At 44.1% G+C, this 17238-nt stretch overlaps 1 protein-coding gene across 1 annotated transcript in view; it reads right to left on the bottom strand.

Moving 5' to 3' along the window:
* TNFSF8 (TNF superfamily member 8) overlaps positions 1-15704 on the bottom strand; it is a 30579-nt gene extending 14875 nt beyond the window's left edge. The window contains exons 1-2 of the mRNA XM_043927903.1: positions 15109-15704; positions 3108-3150 (exon numbers count right to left, since the gene is read on the bottom strand). Of these exons, the coding sequence (XP_043783838.1) occupies positions 3108-3150; positions 15109-15303 (238 nt within the window). The 5' untranslated portion in view covers positions 15304-15704. The remainder of the gene's footprint in view (positions 1-3107; positions 3151-15108) is intronic.
* Between the last annotated feature and the right edge of the window lie 1534 nt (positions 15705-17238).

The following is a 17238-nucleotide window of genomic DNA, read 5'->3' as shown; positions in this document are numbered from 1 at the left end:
GCACCGTCTTTTTGTGTTTCAGACCTGCCCTGAGAAATGCAGGCTGCTAGTGTGGAGTCAGCTCTGGAGCCCAGGTCTTGCTCCAAAGTGGTGTTCTTTCCACCTCATCTGACCACCGTGTCTGTAGGTGGCCAAGTTAAGACAGGTGGAGACTTGCATTGAAGAGCAAGAGAAAGCCAAGGACCACACACAGTAGTAGGTCACTGACATTTTATGGCCAAAGCACATCATGAAACTGTGTACAAGCCCCTGTGTCTTTGCCTTAAAATGCTGACTCAAGAGTCAGTGATTGGGAAATGTGAAGACGTAGGAGCAAAGAATAGATGTCGGGCTAAGAAACTGGTAACAATCTATAGACTATACTTCTTCCACATAACAGAATCACAAACCCCCAGTTTCCTGAAAGATACAGATAAAGGCCTGACACACATCCCTAAGTTGTTTTTTAGGAAGCGGACCCCACGCCAACCCCCGCAGATGAGAACTGCTGACCACAAGAACATAGACACTGGACTGGTTGAGAGCAGAAGGCTGACCCGGAAGGTTGACAACGCTTGAAATTTCACCTTGTTGCCAACCGATCCAAGAACAGTCCATGAGCTGATCACGCCCTGCTCCCTGAACACAGCTCCTTACTACCTCCTCCAGGATGGGTCACATAGTCTCCAGGGCATGAACCCACTGTGGCCTGCTTTACCCTTTCTCTTTTCTACTTCTCCCAAAGCTCTGTCCCCGTGTTTCTATTCAGCACCCGTGAACAGAGGCTGGGTTTCGGCAACAATCATGTGGGGCTAGAGAGGAGCCCTGGATTCTGACTCCTGCTCTGCCATCAGTTCCCTAGACGACCTTCCACAAGTCACCTTGACTCCTTGGGCCTCAGCTCACCACCTGCCAAACAGGACTATTAATCCCCAAGTCGTTTGCTTATAGGATGGAGGCTAAGATAAATCCAGGGGAAGTGTGGGAAGGGCCCTAGTGAGAATTATTAGCATTTTTTAACCTGGTTGCAAAAACATTGAATTGTGAACTGTGGTTGGTTTTGGATTAGTTTGTGTTCTGACATCCACAGTGATGACCCATGTAAGAAGCGATCTGATAAGTGTTCTAGTCCATGGCTGCCAAAATTTTGAATTTCTGTGGACCAAAATAATTACTTCAAAACCAAAATTAATGACTCCAAAATGTAAATTCAGTGACCAGTATAGAATGGGCAGCTTCTTATTTTGCCTGTTGTTGTTCAAACAAACAGACAAAATAACTCTGAGTAAAAAGCAAGCCAACCTGATTCCCATCTGTATCAACTTTGTGTTGTAAGAGAAAGGACATTTTCACACCAAAACAACATAGAAAAGGATGTGCTCTCAGAGAAAAGTATAGTTGACTGCAGGAGAAGGGGATCACTTGTGAGACTCCCTGTAGTTGACAACCTACAATGATGGAAGTGCAGTAACCAAGACCCAGCATGACTGAGGTCGCGCTGCCTGGTCAAAAACAGTCCTTGTCATTGAGGTCATGCTTTCCTTAAAGAGCCACCCCCCCGCCTTGAAAAGTGAAGCTCTTGTCAAAACTTGGAGAATCTGGATGGATGTGAAACAATGAGTCAGGGGAAGGGAAAATGACATTTACTCAGCGTGTTTGGTTTCTTGCAAGGCTCCATGTTCTGATTCCAAAGCCAGTACTGTTTCCATGAAGGTGGGCCGCAAACCTTGGCCTGTGGGTGGGATCCTGGCCACCACCTCACTCTGTGAATGAAGCCTGATAAGCCCGCAAATGTGCCTGCTCATTTACACAGCGTCTGCGGCCCCTCTGCTCTCCAGCAGTGGGCTCATTGCAGTAGGCACCTCGTGGCCTGCGAAGCCTAAAATGTTTACTGTCTAGCCATCTACAGAAGAAGCTTGCTAGCTTCTGCATTATGCCATGCTCCCTTCACCTTGATGTGAGGGTCTACAGAGGCTTGGTGGGAATCGAGGTCACACGCTAAGCAATTCCAGCCAAAGTTCAGCTATTGTTGACAAAGCTGTAATTATCGGTCTGCCTTGAAATACCCAGAGTGCTGCTCCCTTTAGGGGATTCTGCCCTTGCTTGCCAAGTCTCTGGGTGGCAAACAGAAGGAGAAGCAGGGCTCAGGGTGTCCTGAAGGAACTCCAGGTGTGACTGCTCTTGGTGTGAGGAACTGTATGCACACACATGCTGGTCCTAAGCATGCCCTGGTGTGTCTGTCCAAGTGCCTATGATGACCCACTCCTTCTCTCTTAGTTTTTTCCTCTGAGCTGTCTGGTTGCCCAACTGTGCTGGCTCTCCAGGTTCTAAAGGTGACAGGGCTGAGATGGGGTTAGTGTTCTGGGTTGAAAGAACACTGGATTAGAGACGAGGACATCTGGGTTCTAAGTTTGACTCCATAATACCCTGAACGAGACCCTTCACTTGGTCTTACTTTTCCTTTTTTTGTGCAATGAAAGCATTCATCAGATGTTGTCAAAGTTTTTCATTTTTCCATATTAACCTAACTCTGCATCTCACCACTCTGGGGCTAGTAGAGACAACCCATTGATTAGTGACTTTAGTAATAGAAAAATATGGGGCGTGGGAAGGTCTATTTGACAAACCAAATTCATTATGCATTTGGGCTGTAACCAGTTACTTAATGATTACTATATGTTGGTCACCACGCAAAACAATTTCCAGAAAAGATCTAATCGTTTCTCCAATACGTTCGTGAGGTCGTAGTTATTACTCTAATTTCATAGATAAGGAACCAAGTTTCTCAGGTGGGATGTAGAGCCAAGATTCACATCCACATCACCTGACTCTAGATTTTAAACTCTTAACACAATACCGCTTTGTGTTCCTCTCTGTGTCCGTGGGCCAGCCTGTACCAAAGCCAGAATTTTCGCTAGTGGGAGGGTTGAGGGCTGGTGGGAGAACTTGGGGACGTGAGTACAGCTCAGGAGCCGCTCAGATGAATGGAGACGCATCAGCTTGGCCCTGACAGCCCACCTCCGCCCCCACCCACTCTGTTGGACACTCATGATGTTTCTGGTGGTTAATCATCTATGATGTGATATGGACTATCCCCTGCACAGTTACTCCTAATTCCAAGGTCTTACCTCCTTTAAGGGGGAATTGGCCCAGCGGGTTGGGAATGGAGTCCTGGAAGAGAAGAAAGAGAAAAGTAAAAAAAAAAATCAGATGAGGATGTCGTCAGATTGAAACAGCTAGTCTTTTTCTTTTCCATTTTGGTTGCCCTCAAAGTGTTGTATAATTTAGAATTTGTGTTCCATCTGACTCTAAGATTAAAAAAAAATAAAACCCAGAAACTAATTCACTGACAGTTTACATGAGCTTTACAACCTGTTTATCAGAAATAATATTGGAGGATTACTATCCATGTTTCACAGGTGAGGAACTGGAAGCTGAGAGGTAAACAGTGTATGGCCATCAGGGATGAGAATCTGCAACTCTTAACTTTCAGTCCAGTGCTTTTTCTTTTCACCACCACACGTACTATTTTTTCCTACTTTGATTAACATAAGGCAAACAACTGTAGTGTATAAATATATGTGGGCTCTTTTTTTCTACGTTTGATTCAGCAAACAGTGAAAGTATGTTGTAAATATACCTGGGAAGGTACTGTTTCTCCTGTGGTTGGAAATTCTGAATTGATAGAATGACTATGTGCCAAGCATTGTGAAGATACCATAAATGATTAAAAATTGGGTCCCTGTCCCTGTGGATTTATTGCAGATTTACATTTGACTCTAATATCTAAATACTTATATAACATAAATAAGCATAAATGTATATTATTTATGTTAATGTTCACATATGTTTTCTATTAGTTTTTCTAGCATAACTGTATGTATAAATAGCCACACAGTTAAGTAAGAGGTTGCTGGCAGACAATCTGATAGCAGATTGTCTTCTGAAGGAGGACCTGTGGGGTTGGGGAATGGAGGGGAGGAAAGGAGGTCTTGCTCACATGTACTGAGCTAGTAAGCAACAGAAGCAGATGGGCAGTTTTTCACCCCAATAAATTTTTCAGAAACTGTTCTCTATGTCTGCGTCTCCATGTCTTCCCTGTAAATAGATTAATCAGTGCTATTTTTCTAGATTCCATATATATGCCTTAATATGCAATATTTGTTTTTCTTTTTCTGACTTACTTCCCTCTGTATAACAGGCCCTATATTCATCCCCCTCGCTGCAACTGACTCATATGGGGGAAGGAGAGGGCAGGGCAAATTGAGAAAGTAGCACTGACATATACACACACACACTATCATGTGTAAAACAGGTAACTAGCAGGGAGCTGCTGTGTGATACAGGGAACCAGCCTGGCACCCCGTGACTGACCTGGAGGGGTAGAATAGGGAGCGGGCGAAGAAGGCTCAAGGGGGAGGAGATCGATCTATCTATCTATCTATCCATCTATCTATATGTATACATGCCAAGTTATCTCAGTTGTGTCTGACTCTGTGTGACCCTATGGACTGTAGCCCACTAGGCTCCTCTGTCCATGGGATTCTCCAAGCAGGAATACTGGAGTAGGTTTCCATGCTCTTCTCCAGGGGATCTTCCTGGCCCAGGGATCGAACCTGCATCTCTTATGTCTCCTGCATTGGCAGTCGGGTTCTTCACCACTAATACCACTTGGGAAGCCTATATATATATTTATTATTATTATTATTATTATTATATATATATTATAACTGATTCTCATTGATACACAGCAGAGACCACCACAACATTGTAAAGCAATTATCCTCCAGTGAAGTTAAAAAAATTCTTCAGAGACTAGTTTTCCCACCCTTGGGCTCTCTCCCCCTTTCTCCCACCTCAACCTTGGAGACACCCCTCATTGTCCTACCAATAAGGAATGAAGTGTCTTATTTATCTTTTGACCTATTCAGGTCGAGATTTCCTGTAGTGTATTGGATTGAGATATTAATAAAGACCTAAAGAAATGTGAGCATTTACATGGATGAAAACAACTTCCCAACGTCTTATGGGGCAGGAAATTAGTTGCTGCCTGTGTCTTATTTTCTTATTGTTGTGTCGGAACACCTAGGACCATCTAGAGTTCTCTTTTTATCCTGCCACTGCTCTAGGAACTCTGCCCTTTACCTTCCACTGACAGCCCTTCTGATCAGTGACTCTCCTCTCCAGCCCAAGCAGATGGTACGTAGTTGAGGAGGTGTCCTGAGGCACAGCCCTGCAGAGCACTGATCTAGAGGAGGAAGTCAGGATAAACTCAGGAGCTTCAGCTTATCAGGGGAAAAGAAGTGAACTTGGCTTGAAAGGTCCTTTCCTCTTTGCTCCCATAGTCTATGATTTTATTGCGTTGGCTGAAAGCTCTTAACCTAGTTAACAGCGCTGTACATCTGTGGTCTCTCAGGGACACACACAGTTCAAAGGAAAATCTGATGTCATAGATTCCCCTCCTGGTTGCCTCCTGAGACAACAAACAGCCTTTCATAAGTTAATAAACATCTGGCTTACTGCCAAGCATGTCCGTCGATTAGTGCGATGTGCACACACGTGAAGAAAAACATGTACGTTTAAGTGTGGTGCTAAGACGGTGGACTTCATTGGCTGCCCTGGAACATACCCAGGGCCAAGGAGAGAATGCCGGAGCAACAACCCCAGAGGAGCCGTCACGGTGGCTACTGCCAGTTGGGAACTACCAGGGAATTGTACATTCGGCACACGTTGAATGGGCACCTAGGGTATGCCAGGCTCTAAGTCATTGGAAGACATCCTGCGGATTTTATGGCTCAATCATTAAAGCAGTCGTTCAGAACATGCAGATAAATATAAAACTAGAATTGCAAGTTGTGACAAGAGCTATGAGGGAGAGAGGCAGCATGTTTCCAGACAGCACTTGAACATGTGTACGGATGTGTACGAATCACTTGGGGAGCTGTTAAAATGAACATTCTGATTCAGCAGGTGTGGGTGGAGCCTGAGAGTCTATTTCTGATAAGCTCTCAGGTGACAGCAGATCTCCTGGCCCACGGGACACAATTTGACTAGCAAGGATGTAAGACATACTATCTGAGAAGAGATCTAATTTACATGGGGAGTCCGGGTTGGTGAGATGGGGGTGTGGTCATTTGAAGGCTTTCTGGTTTTCTAGCTTCAGACAGGGGATGTCAAAAACAAAGCGTCATAGTACAGGGAAGAATCCTGTTGCTTAAACCTTAGCCCAGGACCCATGGCATCCAAGACAGACGTGTGACTATTGCTGCCTTGAAGAGCTCCTAGCATGACAACAGGTCTCCATAGGTTCCCTTAGCTACCCACAGGAGACAGGATCAAAGAATCAGGGCCAGAGGGGAACCAAGGTATCGTTTAGTCCGTCAAGCCAATTTTTACAGACAAGGAGACTGAGATACTCGTGAGTTGGTGGCAGATCCTAGAATGAAATTCTCCAGTGCTCTTTCTATGCCCCAAGAGAGATGCTGCCTTCAGAAGCCAAGGATAGACCAACTCATTCTCCTTGCCCCCCTCCATTCACCCTACTGTTAGTAGTCTTTGCATTTGGAGGTGGAGAAGCAGGGTATAAAGAGAGGACAAATTAAATTTTGTTGAGGACCCTCTATGCCCTTGACACTATGCTGAGTGCTGTCCATTTATCTACTCCTCTTTAGTAAGGGACCTCCCAGTCTAAGAATTCTTTCCCAAACCTAGCCTGGGGATCTGGGTCTTGGCTGGAGAAATGTGAACCACCATGCTTAGCAACTTGGCTTTGAGGTAAATAGTAAACGGGCTAGACACAGACAGAAGCAAATGGGCCCTCCCAGGTTGTCATTCTCAGCTCCACTGAGTAGCTCCCTCATAGCTCAGCTGGTAAAGAATCCGCCTGCAATGCAGGAGACCCTGGTTCGATTCCCGGGTTGGGAAGATCTGCTGGAGAAGAGTCAGGCTACCCACTCCAGTATTCTGGCCTGGAGAATTCCATGGACTATACAGTCCCTGGGTTTGCAATGAGTCGGACACGACTAAGCAACTTTCACTTTCACTGGAGTAGCTCAGGAAACTTGGTTTCCATGGATACCAACCAGCTACACTTCCTTAAGTATGCTTCTCTCTCTCTCTCTCTTTTTCAGACTCTGAGTATCTCACCGGTATCCTCAACAATGTTTCTGTGTATGCAGGGAGGAACCCTCCCTACATTTAACCTTTTTGTTCCCAGGTGAAATGAGCTGTCCCAGTCATCTTTTCTGCCTAGGACTCTGTTTTCCCATTTCCTTTAATCACTGTGACTGCAAGGCTAATAATCCCTCCCTCCACTGGATTATTGACATAATAAGATATTATACATAAAGTTATGGACATTGTAAGATATTATGCATAAATAGCAAGTGCTTGGAAATGGTGGCTATTTTGGTTACCCTCTTAATCCTAACCAAGTGTGTAATCTGTTTCAGTACCTTTAAAGCTTCATTTCTTTTCACAGAGCAATCCTGTGCAGGGAAATCAGCTCCTAAATCTACTTTGACAAAAGATGCCCTCTCTTTTTGAAAATGGCCAAAGACAACTGATGTTTGGACTATGCCAGGTGGCCTCACATCTTGTAAGGTGGGCCGTGGAGACCTTTACCAGGAATGCCTCTCTTATTTTTGAACTAATGTGATTAAGCACTTAATGAGGGTACTTCAGAGGGACGACAGAGGATGAGATGGTTGGATGGCATCATTGACTCAATGGACATGAGTTTGAGCAAGCTCCAGGAGTTGATGATGGACAGGGAAGCCTGGCGTGCTGCAGTCCATGGGGTTGCAAAGAGTTGTACAAGACTGAGCAACTGAACTGACTGACTGAGGGTACTGAATCATCAGGGGCTAAATGCTTTACATGCATTGTCTTATTTTATCTTTACCCCAAGACTTAGTGATTGAGACTTAGAGAAACAGCTTAGTGGCTACAGAAGGTCCCTTAGATGGTGAATAGGAGGGAAAGGATTCATAATGGGGCATGTTGACTTCAAAGGCAATGCTCTTCAATCCCAAGCCACGTCGCCTCTCTAGGGTAGGGCAGGATGCAGCTGGGGCAGGAAATTCTCTTGAGACTCCATGAGAAAGTGGATTGAGGTACTAGAAAAATTTTCCTTGGTAGCCTTGGTTTTGCTAATGTTAGTGAAAGTGGTCATTGGAATACAGGGGCTTAAAGCAGTGCTTCTCTTACTAGGGGTCTTGTTAAAATGCTAATTATACTTCTGTAGGTCAGGCATGGGCCCTTAAGTTTTACATTTCTAATGAAATGACTTCTGAAGAAATCATCTTCCAGATGATGCCAATGCTTTGGGGCCAGGGACCACACTTTGAATAATAAGAACTTAAAGACATTATTCAACAGACAGTCTGAACACTGAGGTCTGCCTGTCCACAGGAATGGGGGAAATGGCTACTGGAGGCTGAGTGTGGAGCTGAGCTTATGGATGGGTCCGGGAAACCTTCCTAGTCTGTTGATGGGGCTGCTTCCTGTCATCTTCTATCTGTGCTTCTTGCCACCTGGCTGTAAGTCCTGCCGCTCCCTGGTGCAGTCTGGATTGAGATCTGTTCTGTGCCTCGCCTTAGTCCAGCCCCACCTAGAATGCCTGGCACCATCTCCTCTTGGAGAACTCTTCTCCACTGATGCAGGCCAGCTAGAAATGGTTGGGTGGCATCACTGACTCAATGGATATGAGTTTGAGCAAGCTCCAGGAGTTGATGATGGAAAGGGAAGCCTGGCGTGCTGCAGTCCATGGGGTTGCAAAGAGTCGGACAAGACTGAGCAACTGAACTGACTGAGGGTACTGAAGTGCAGAAGGAGTGGAAGAATTAGGCAACCATCATTCCTCAACCCTCAGTACATTCGCTGACTCAGGTGAGGGTCATCACCAAAGAATGCCAAAACCATGGAATGAAGGATCTTTCAATGCCTTCAAAGTATTACCCTGTAGATGACTTAATAAGAAAGATTAAAGTGGTTTACCAAGAAGACTTCCCTGGTGGCTCAGATGGTAAAGAGTCTGCCTACAATTCAGGAGACCCCGGTTCAATCACTGGGTTGGGAAGATCCCCTGGAGAAGGAAATGGCAACCCACTCCAGTACTCTTGCCTAGAAAATCCTATGGATGGAGGAGCCTGGTAGGTTACAGTCCTTGGGGTCGCAGAGTCGAACACGACTGAGTGACTTCACTTTCACTATGAAGACAGACAGTGGTCATGCCTTGAATCAAGTGACTAAATGTTATTGCCAGTATTGGGGCAACCTGACATATGCTTCTAGCCCTGCTGTGAAAAAGAAGAATATAACATTGTTTATGTCCTTTTCTTGCCAAAAATGTTTCATCTGAATATTATTGTGAATAAACACCAACAGTCCCAAAACATGACAATAGAACTGTCCTGGATCCTTTGAAAATGTCAGTGTCATGAAAAAACAACAGAGAGCAGAGGAGATTGTTAGATCATTGCTTCTCAAGCTATAATGAGCATATAGCTCACCATAAAAAAGTGAAGTTGCTCAATCATGTCTGACTTTTTGTGACCCCATGAACTGTAGCCTGCCTGGCTCCTCCATCCATGGGATTTTCCAGGCAAGAGTACTGGAGTGGGTTGCCATTTCCTTCTCCAATAACCTTATTAAAATGCAGATTTTGATTCATTATGTCTAAGGTGGGGCCCGAGAGTCTGCATTTCTAATAAGCTCCCAGAGCCACCTTTTAAATAATAACATTTCAAGTTAAAACAGATGAAACCAACTCTGTATGTGACCTGAGAGTAGATTCTGGATCGAGAAACAAAAGGCACAACAGCTGTAGAAGACATTTTTGAAATTGGAGGAAATTAAAATACGGACTATGTATTATTATAAACTGATGCTGCCAAGATAACGTTAACTTTCTTGGCCATGATAATGGCATGCAGTTAGTAGGAGATGGGTGCTGAAATACATGTGGGTGAAAGGTCACCCTGACTGAACCTTACTTTTGTATATATGGAAAGAAGCAGAAATATGGCAAGATATTAATACTTATTGAATGTAGGTGAAAGATTATATGCGTATTTACCATTCTATTTTTCAGTAGGTTTAAATTTTTTCAAAATAAAACTTCGGGAATCAGACATGATCTTTTTAATTCTTGGAGGAGGTTCAGCTTCCCTTCTAACCTCTTTGGCAAACCCCTTCCTCACCCTGAGCAGAAATTGTCTTCCTCTCTTCTGGTTTATGGCATTGAGTGCAGTGCATGCATGCTAAGTTACGTCAGTCGTGTCTGATTCTTTCTGACCTTATGGATGTAGCCCACCAGGCTCCTCTGTCCTTGGGGATTCTCCAGGCAAAAATACTGGAGTGGGTTGCCATGCCCTCCTCCAGGGGATCTTCCCACCCAGGGATCAAACCCGCATCTCTTGCATCTGCTGCATTGGCAGGTGGGTTCTTTATTGCAAGTGCCACCTGGGAAGCCCACATTTAGTGCCACTCTGCCCCAAATTCAAGCACTTGAGGGTTTGGGCCTCCCCTCTCCCACTTAGAGATTCTCAGAAAACAGGGCTCCCACCTTGTCCACTTGGGTTCTTCCCTTACAACTTAGCCTAGGGCTTTCCCTGGAGAAGTTGCTCAGTCGACTTCTTTGGATAAATAATTGACTGCATTGGAGAGAGTAAGTTGGGTAGAGAGAAATATCACAGGGCATTTCAGTTCATCCCTGTATTTTATCTGGAGTGAAAGCAAACCTAAAACCTTACCACCATCACCACCAATCACTACCCCTAAATTCAACTCTTGGTGGGGAAGTAGAGTGGTATTGTAAGGATAATTTTTTTTTTTAATAAAAGGAGTTTTCTTTGTTTATAAAGGGAAAGAAGGCAGTTGCTTTCTCTTCTTTCTAGAATATATGAGCGTATTCTAGAATACATTTCTAGAATACAACTAGAATTTCTAGAATACATTCCTTACTCTAAAATTGTGAAATGTAAATAGATCTCTCCAGGGGCTAGACAAGACCAGGCTTCTGGTTTATAACAGAAACATTTCTTAAGATTGAAGGCCTCCAAGCCACTTGAACTGTGAGCACCTCTAGTGTCAACCTTATTGCTATTATTTAGTTGCTGAGTTCTGCCTAACTCTTTTATGACCCCATAGACTGTAGCTCGCCAGGCTCCTCTGTCCATGGGATTTCGCAGGTAATAATACTGGAGTGGGTTGCCATTTCCTTCTCCAGGGCATCTTCCTGATCCAGGGATCAAACCCTTATCTCCCACTTGGCAGGTAGATTCTTTATCACTGAACCATGTGGGAAGCCTGTCCATCTTATAGCCTATATATGATCTATTTATAACCCTTTGTCTCTGGAGGAGATATGAGAAATTTTTTTCTCTTTGCTGTATAAGTTGTGTGACATTTCATTCTGACACATGTGCATGTACTCTGTTGTAATTACTTCATAAGAAATCAATTTTCTTTCTTTTCTGTGAAGATCTGTCTCTTTGTTGGTAGAACTTCTCCTTCCTCAAGAATATTGAGTACAATCTCTTGAAAAGTACACATTGTATTCCCACCTCCAGGGATTTATCCCACAGATAGACTTGCAGATGTGCACAGTGAGCAAAACTTCTGGAAAGAAACTTGTGTCTTTCACCAGACACAGATGAAATATGAAGTACAATAGAATGCTATGTGACTCTTCAAAAGAATGAGATAGACTTCCATGTATTGACATGGAAGGATCTCCAGGATATATTAAGTCAATAAAGCCAGCTACAAGTTTATGGGTTTGCTATAATGACATGTGAATACTATATGTTTGTACAGCATAGATTTTCGGAAGGATGTGAAAGAATCTGTCAATTGCCCTTATCTCAGGGAAGAGGGATTGGTGGTTGGGTGGAGAGGGTGTGAGAGATTTCTACTTTTTTCTTTGCCCTTGTTTACTAGTTACTTTTCTTAAACCATGTGAATATAGTCTTTTAAATGAATATAATGGTTTAAAGGTAAATAAAATATAGCCACTGCAGAGACTTAAGACATCAGTAGGCAATAAATTCCATAAGTAACTTGAAAGCAGAGATATTTTTGGCTTTGATCAAAGTTCTATATCCATTACTTAGAACATTACTGTCCTGCACACAGTAGATGCTCAGTAAATCTTTAAGGGTGAAACCTAAGTTCTTTGCCTCTCCCAAGGAATTTCACTTTGGAGTTATTTGGTTTTCAAGCCAAATCTCAAGGCGATCTTTGTTGATTTTCCTACATGTCCTACACTTCTCACTTTTCTCATGCTGATCCATTGGCCCAGAATACTCTCTCCTCTGACCTCCAGAGACCTGTTCGAAATTGTGCACATATCTCAAGCCAAACTGAAACTCCCATCTCCAGTGAAGTTTTTCTTAGATCTGCCTGGGGAAATATTCCATCTCCTTAACTTGTGGTTTCATGGTAGCCCTGTGTGTCTACATTCCATCACTTATTATATAAGTTAATTTTGTTTCAATTTTGTCTGTACATGTGTCTTTTTATTTAGAACTGTGACTTCTGGGGGCTTCCCAGGTGGCTTAGTGGTTAAGGATTTACCTATCAATGCAGGAGATTCAGGTTCGATCCCTGGTCAGGAAGACTCCCCTGAAGGGGGAAATGGCAACTCACTCCAGTATTCTTGCCTGGAAAATTTCATGAGGAGCCTGGGGGGCTACTGTCTATGGGGATGCAAAGAGTCAGACATGACTGAGCACACACACAGTAATGGTGGGGACTTCTTAGGCCAGTAGAACCAGCTCACGGTTCTCACCCTTGCCCCCATCCACCCTCACAAGACTGCTGGGTGGCCATCAATCCATTTCACTTTTAATAATTGGGATATGAGTTTAAGGTCCTTAGGTATCTCCCATTGACTTCTTTATTGGGAGTCCTGTTAAGAGTCGCTTCATTTGTCTAAGTTGTACCTGTACTAAAGCCTCTTCCCGCAGGAAGTCTTTCCTGATAACTCAAGTTCAAGGAGATAACTCTCTCTTCTTAGTTTTTCTGACAGTTAATATCTGAACAAATTATTGGAAATGATATGTGTAAAACACTTAACTTGTGTATCACAATACTTTTAAGCAAGTAACTGATATTTCTCAGGCTAAGAAATCATAGTACATCAAACCCTAGAGTCAGATTGTGAAGTGAATCTTTTCATCTCCCAGAATGAGGGGAAGTCAAGGAATTGGATGCCAGGAAGGTCACACTCCCAAGAGAAGAGGAGGAACAGAGTTTTTTTTAGTGCTTCTGTGGCTGTCTGTGTCCTCAAAGGGAACAGTGTCCTCATTAAATAGCCAAGCAGTCTTGACTACCACTTTCTCAGGACGACTCAGGTCAAGCCCTGTCCCCTTTCTGTTCCTCATTTTCCACATCTACAAAACTGAGGCAGAAAGATCCACTCCAGTTCCTTCATGGAAAGAATCAATTCCACCAAATATGGAACTTGAATTAGGACCATTCTGGAGCTCTTTCTAGTTTTATATGTCACCACCACACCATGTACCACTATCATGTCTTTCTGTCTCTCTTTTTCCCTTTTTCTTTCCTTCCTTCTCTCTCTCTCATACCAGTTCTAGCTACAGCCTTTAACTAAAGACATTTTCAAAGACCACTTTAATTTCTTTTCTTTGGCTCTTGCTGTAAAATTATACACCTCTGGTTTACTTCAGATTAGAATTATAGAAGTTACAGAGTCTGTACAGAATAAAAAGGGTCCTAGAATATTCTCAAGTGTGTTATTCCTAGTAGGTGTAGATGAGCCCAATAAATGATGAGTTTCATAAACTTTACAGTCTAAGTCTCAAATGCTAGCAATTCTGTTATCTTTCACTTTTATGGAGGTATGAGTTTCAAAGCTTCATTTAAATGTCAGTTCTTGAGGACACTTGAGCAGATACCAAAGCCTTTTAAAGCCTGGTCCTTTTTAGCAATCAATAAGGTAAAGAGCATTCAACTTAAGACAACTGAAGGAAACCAGAACAAATTCTGCAGGACTGCAATACTATGAAAAGTAAGAGCTTTGAAGGAATACATAGAAATGTATGTACTTTGAAGGGGTGGTAGTATTGGGGGTACAGTTCTTAAACTATCAAAATTACTTCATTAAAAAATTCATGAGCAATATATACTATGAGTACAGTATTTTCTCTAAAATACATCCTGGTGGATTTGCTGTAAACACCAATTTCCTAAAATATGAAGAAGCTTCCTCCTTCACCTCCTCTGTTTTCATAGTAATTCTTACCCTTTACTTTAAAAAGAAAAAAAGGTAAATTTCCTGAGACCACTTAACTTCACAGTGTGTACCCATAATTGCTTGTAGCTTTAGAGTTCTGAGCAGTCTCCGAGGGAACAGGTGTGAAAAACATTTCTACATTTTGCTTCGGTGTGCTATGTTTTTGTGACACGCTAGGCTCTTCAAAGCAGTGGCTCCGGAGGAAGCTTTGAACTTGTCTTGTGAGCTTTAACACTGACATGCCCAAGCTCTGAAGAGCCCGGGTCTTCTCTCTGGCCTCCTTTCCTCACTCCCTTTCCTGTTCTGGCCTCTGAAACCTAGCTCCTGGCTAAAAAAAGTGCTTAGCTCTGGCCAAGGCCTCTGAAATCTCAGGAACATTTGGACTGAAAATACGGAATCTTGGCATCTGGTCTGAAGTCATCAAAGACATGATACTGGTTGTACAAATGTGTCATTAAGTTTCCTTATCTCTTCCATCTTTAATAGAAGTCTTTAGTTTAGCAACATTTATTATTTTTATTGCAGTTTAATTTCTTTGAAGTGTTGCGTTCATTTCTGCTGTACAATGAAGTGAATCCACTATATGTATGTATATGTATATATACATATCCCCTTCCTCTCGGAAAATTTCTCAAGGCTAACAGCTCCTCTCCCTTCTTCGGCTCACGTGTATATAGAAAGTTTGGAGGTGATGGCTCAACAAAATTTTCCCTCAAAAAGCCAAATTATTTGAGAGGATTGAGTTTCCCGTTTCTTTGTTCCCCCTCTCTCTCTTGATATCGGTTCTTTGTTTTGTTTCTCCCCAAGTCTCTGTGGAGAAAACTGAACATAAATCAGAAAGGAAAGGCAAAGAAGAGAAGTCCACTTACCGTCTTCTGAACGACCAACACCATTATGGTCGCCACAGCAAAGACGAGACACAGAGCCAGCGAGGCCGTGGTGAAGCAGAAATACCCGCGGCCCGTGGCTCCCCAGTGGCTGGTGACGGAGCCTGCGGGCACATGCATGGCTGTGTCGTGAGACGGGGCCAGTGGGTTGAGTGCTCGCGGCAGCCCTGCGTCCATTCTTATATAGGCTTCCCCACATCACACCTTATCTCTCCTCATCTGATTCGGTTCTGGGCCCATCTCTGTTCCAAGAAGGATTCTCCCCCTGCATCCTGGATCATGTGACTTGGAAAAAAACCTTCACCGGCTGCCTCACGAAGAAACTCTTCTCTGGGGGCGTGAGGCGAAAGGCGGCAGGACGGGTGGGGGACAGGCTCATTTTTCATCGCCAGGGATCAGTTTGACTGAAGAGAAACTGTAGCTATAGAGAAGGTGGCTGATGTCAGAGGGCGAGTAGGAAAATGACGGTTTCCCTACGCTGCTGTGTGTGTGTGTGTGTGTGTGTGTGTGTGCGCGCGCGCGCGTACACACAGAGCAACTTCTGTTTCAGTCAGACTCGGCCACAAAACGCCTTCCGGCTTGAGAAGCTGCACGTTCTCCTCAGCGGGGCCTGCAGCTCAGAAGTCCTCATCAGAAAATATCTCTTTGCTGGGCCTGGAGGGCATGGCGACCCCACTCCACTATTCTTGCCTGGAGAATCCCATGGACAGAGGAGCCTGGTGGGCTACTGTCCACGGGGTCACACAGAGTCAGACACGACTGAAGCGACTTAGCACACACAGGGAGGCTGGATCCCTTGGACTGTGGTGGAATGACTCAGAGGGCTTGATGATATTGGCTCCTCTTAAGAACTGGAAATGCTGCCAGATCTCTGGCAAGGAAGAGCCCACAAATGTGGAAGTTGCTCCACATGGAGACAAGCTTGATGGCAGGATGAAATTGGGGGACAGGTTCAAAGATACTGTCCGAGAGCAGCAAACTGGCAACACCGATCTTTTGAACAAAAAAAAATCCTCCAGAGTATATTGGGATCTGTTAAATTTGCATATAAAGTTGGGTGTGCTGTAAAGCTCAGAAAAAGGGGAAGGAGTTGGCAGCGAGGTGGGGGTAGGGAAGTGGTATGGTGAAGAGTGTAGGGGCGTGCGTGTCCTGTGTGGTGTGTGCATGGGGGTGGTGGGTGTGTGGTACATGTGTGCTGTGCATGTGAGGTGTATCTTCATGCTGTGTGGCACGTGTTGTATATCGTATGTGCTGTGTGTGTGTGTGTGTGTGTGCTGCTACAGTTGAGCCTTTTCTGCCTCAGATTGACACAGTGCCTCACTTCACCCTCACCTCTGCCCTCTGAGGCAGCTAAGATTTTCTTTTTTTTTTACAGATAGGGGAAAATTGAGAATCAGAGAGGATAGAGACTGTCTCAGTCAAAGTTGCAAATGTTGATCAGTGGAATCACTTGGGTATATAGTTAAACCCTGCTGGCCCCGGAATCCCTGCTACTGTCATTGTACATGAAGGCTGAGGTCCTCTCTCAGCCTTCCCCCAGCCCTTATGGTCTTGGCCCCTCCTGTTTTTTCCCTGTCTGCACTGACAGCCACCATAAGGATTAAATGAGAGCATGATATAAGAGTACTTCTTGAATGGGAAGAGACCTGGCAGAGGGTATTGGACCATTCTGGTTAAATGTTCCAAATAGTCTGGAATTTAGACAGAGTGGATAGATTCTCAAGGCAGGCAGAGCTGGCCACATCTGTGGCTACTAATCATCTCCATTTCAAAAGACCATTTAAAAAGTAAATCACTGTATAACCGGTGCCTCCGGATGTAGCTCTTTGAAAAGTTCATTTGGAAGTACCCAGTCCTTTGCAGCACCTCTCCCCTTTCTGCTCACTTTTCAGCTGCTGGGTATCTCTGCGAGCCCACAGAAATCCCAGAGCCCCCCAAGGAACTGTTCTGTGTCCAGAGCCGAGCTTGGATTACTGCGACTTTAGTCTTTGCAGAGACCTCACTCCTGAGCATCACCTGACTTGGGTCACTCTTAAGAACTGGTCTGGATATTCCTTCCCAGTGAATCCATAAAATCATAGGGATCCTGGAGACGGAAGAGCCAAAAAGAGG

This window comes from Cervus elaphus, chromosome 16, assembly GCF_910594005.1.
Source record: "Cervus elaphus chromosome 16, mCerEla1.1, whole genome shotgun sequence".
Classification (NCBI taxonomy): domain Eukaryota; kingdom Metazoa; phylum Chordata; class Mammalia; order Artiodactyla; family Cervidae; genus Cervus; species Cervus elaphus.
The sequence above is the reverse complement of the archived record's forward strand: the minus strand, read 5'-3'. Positions and strand labels throughout refer to the sequence as shown.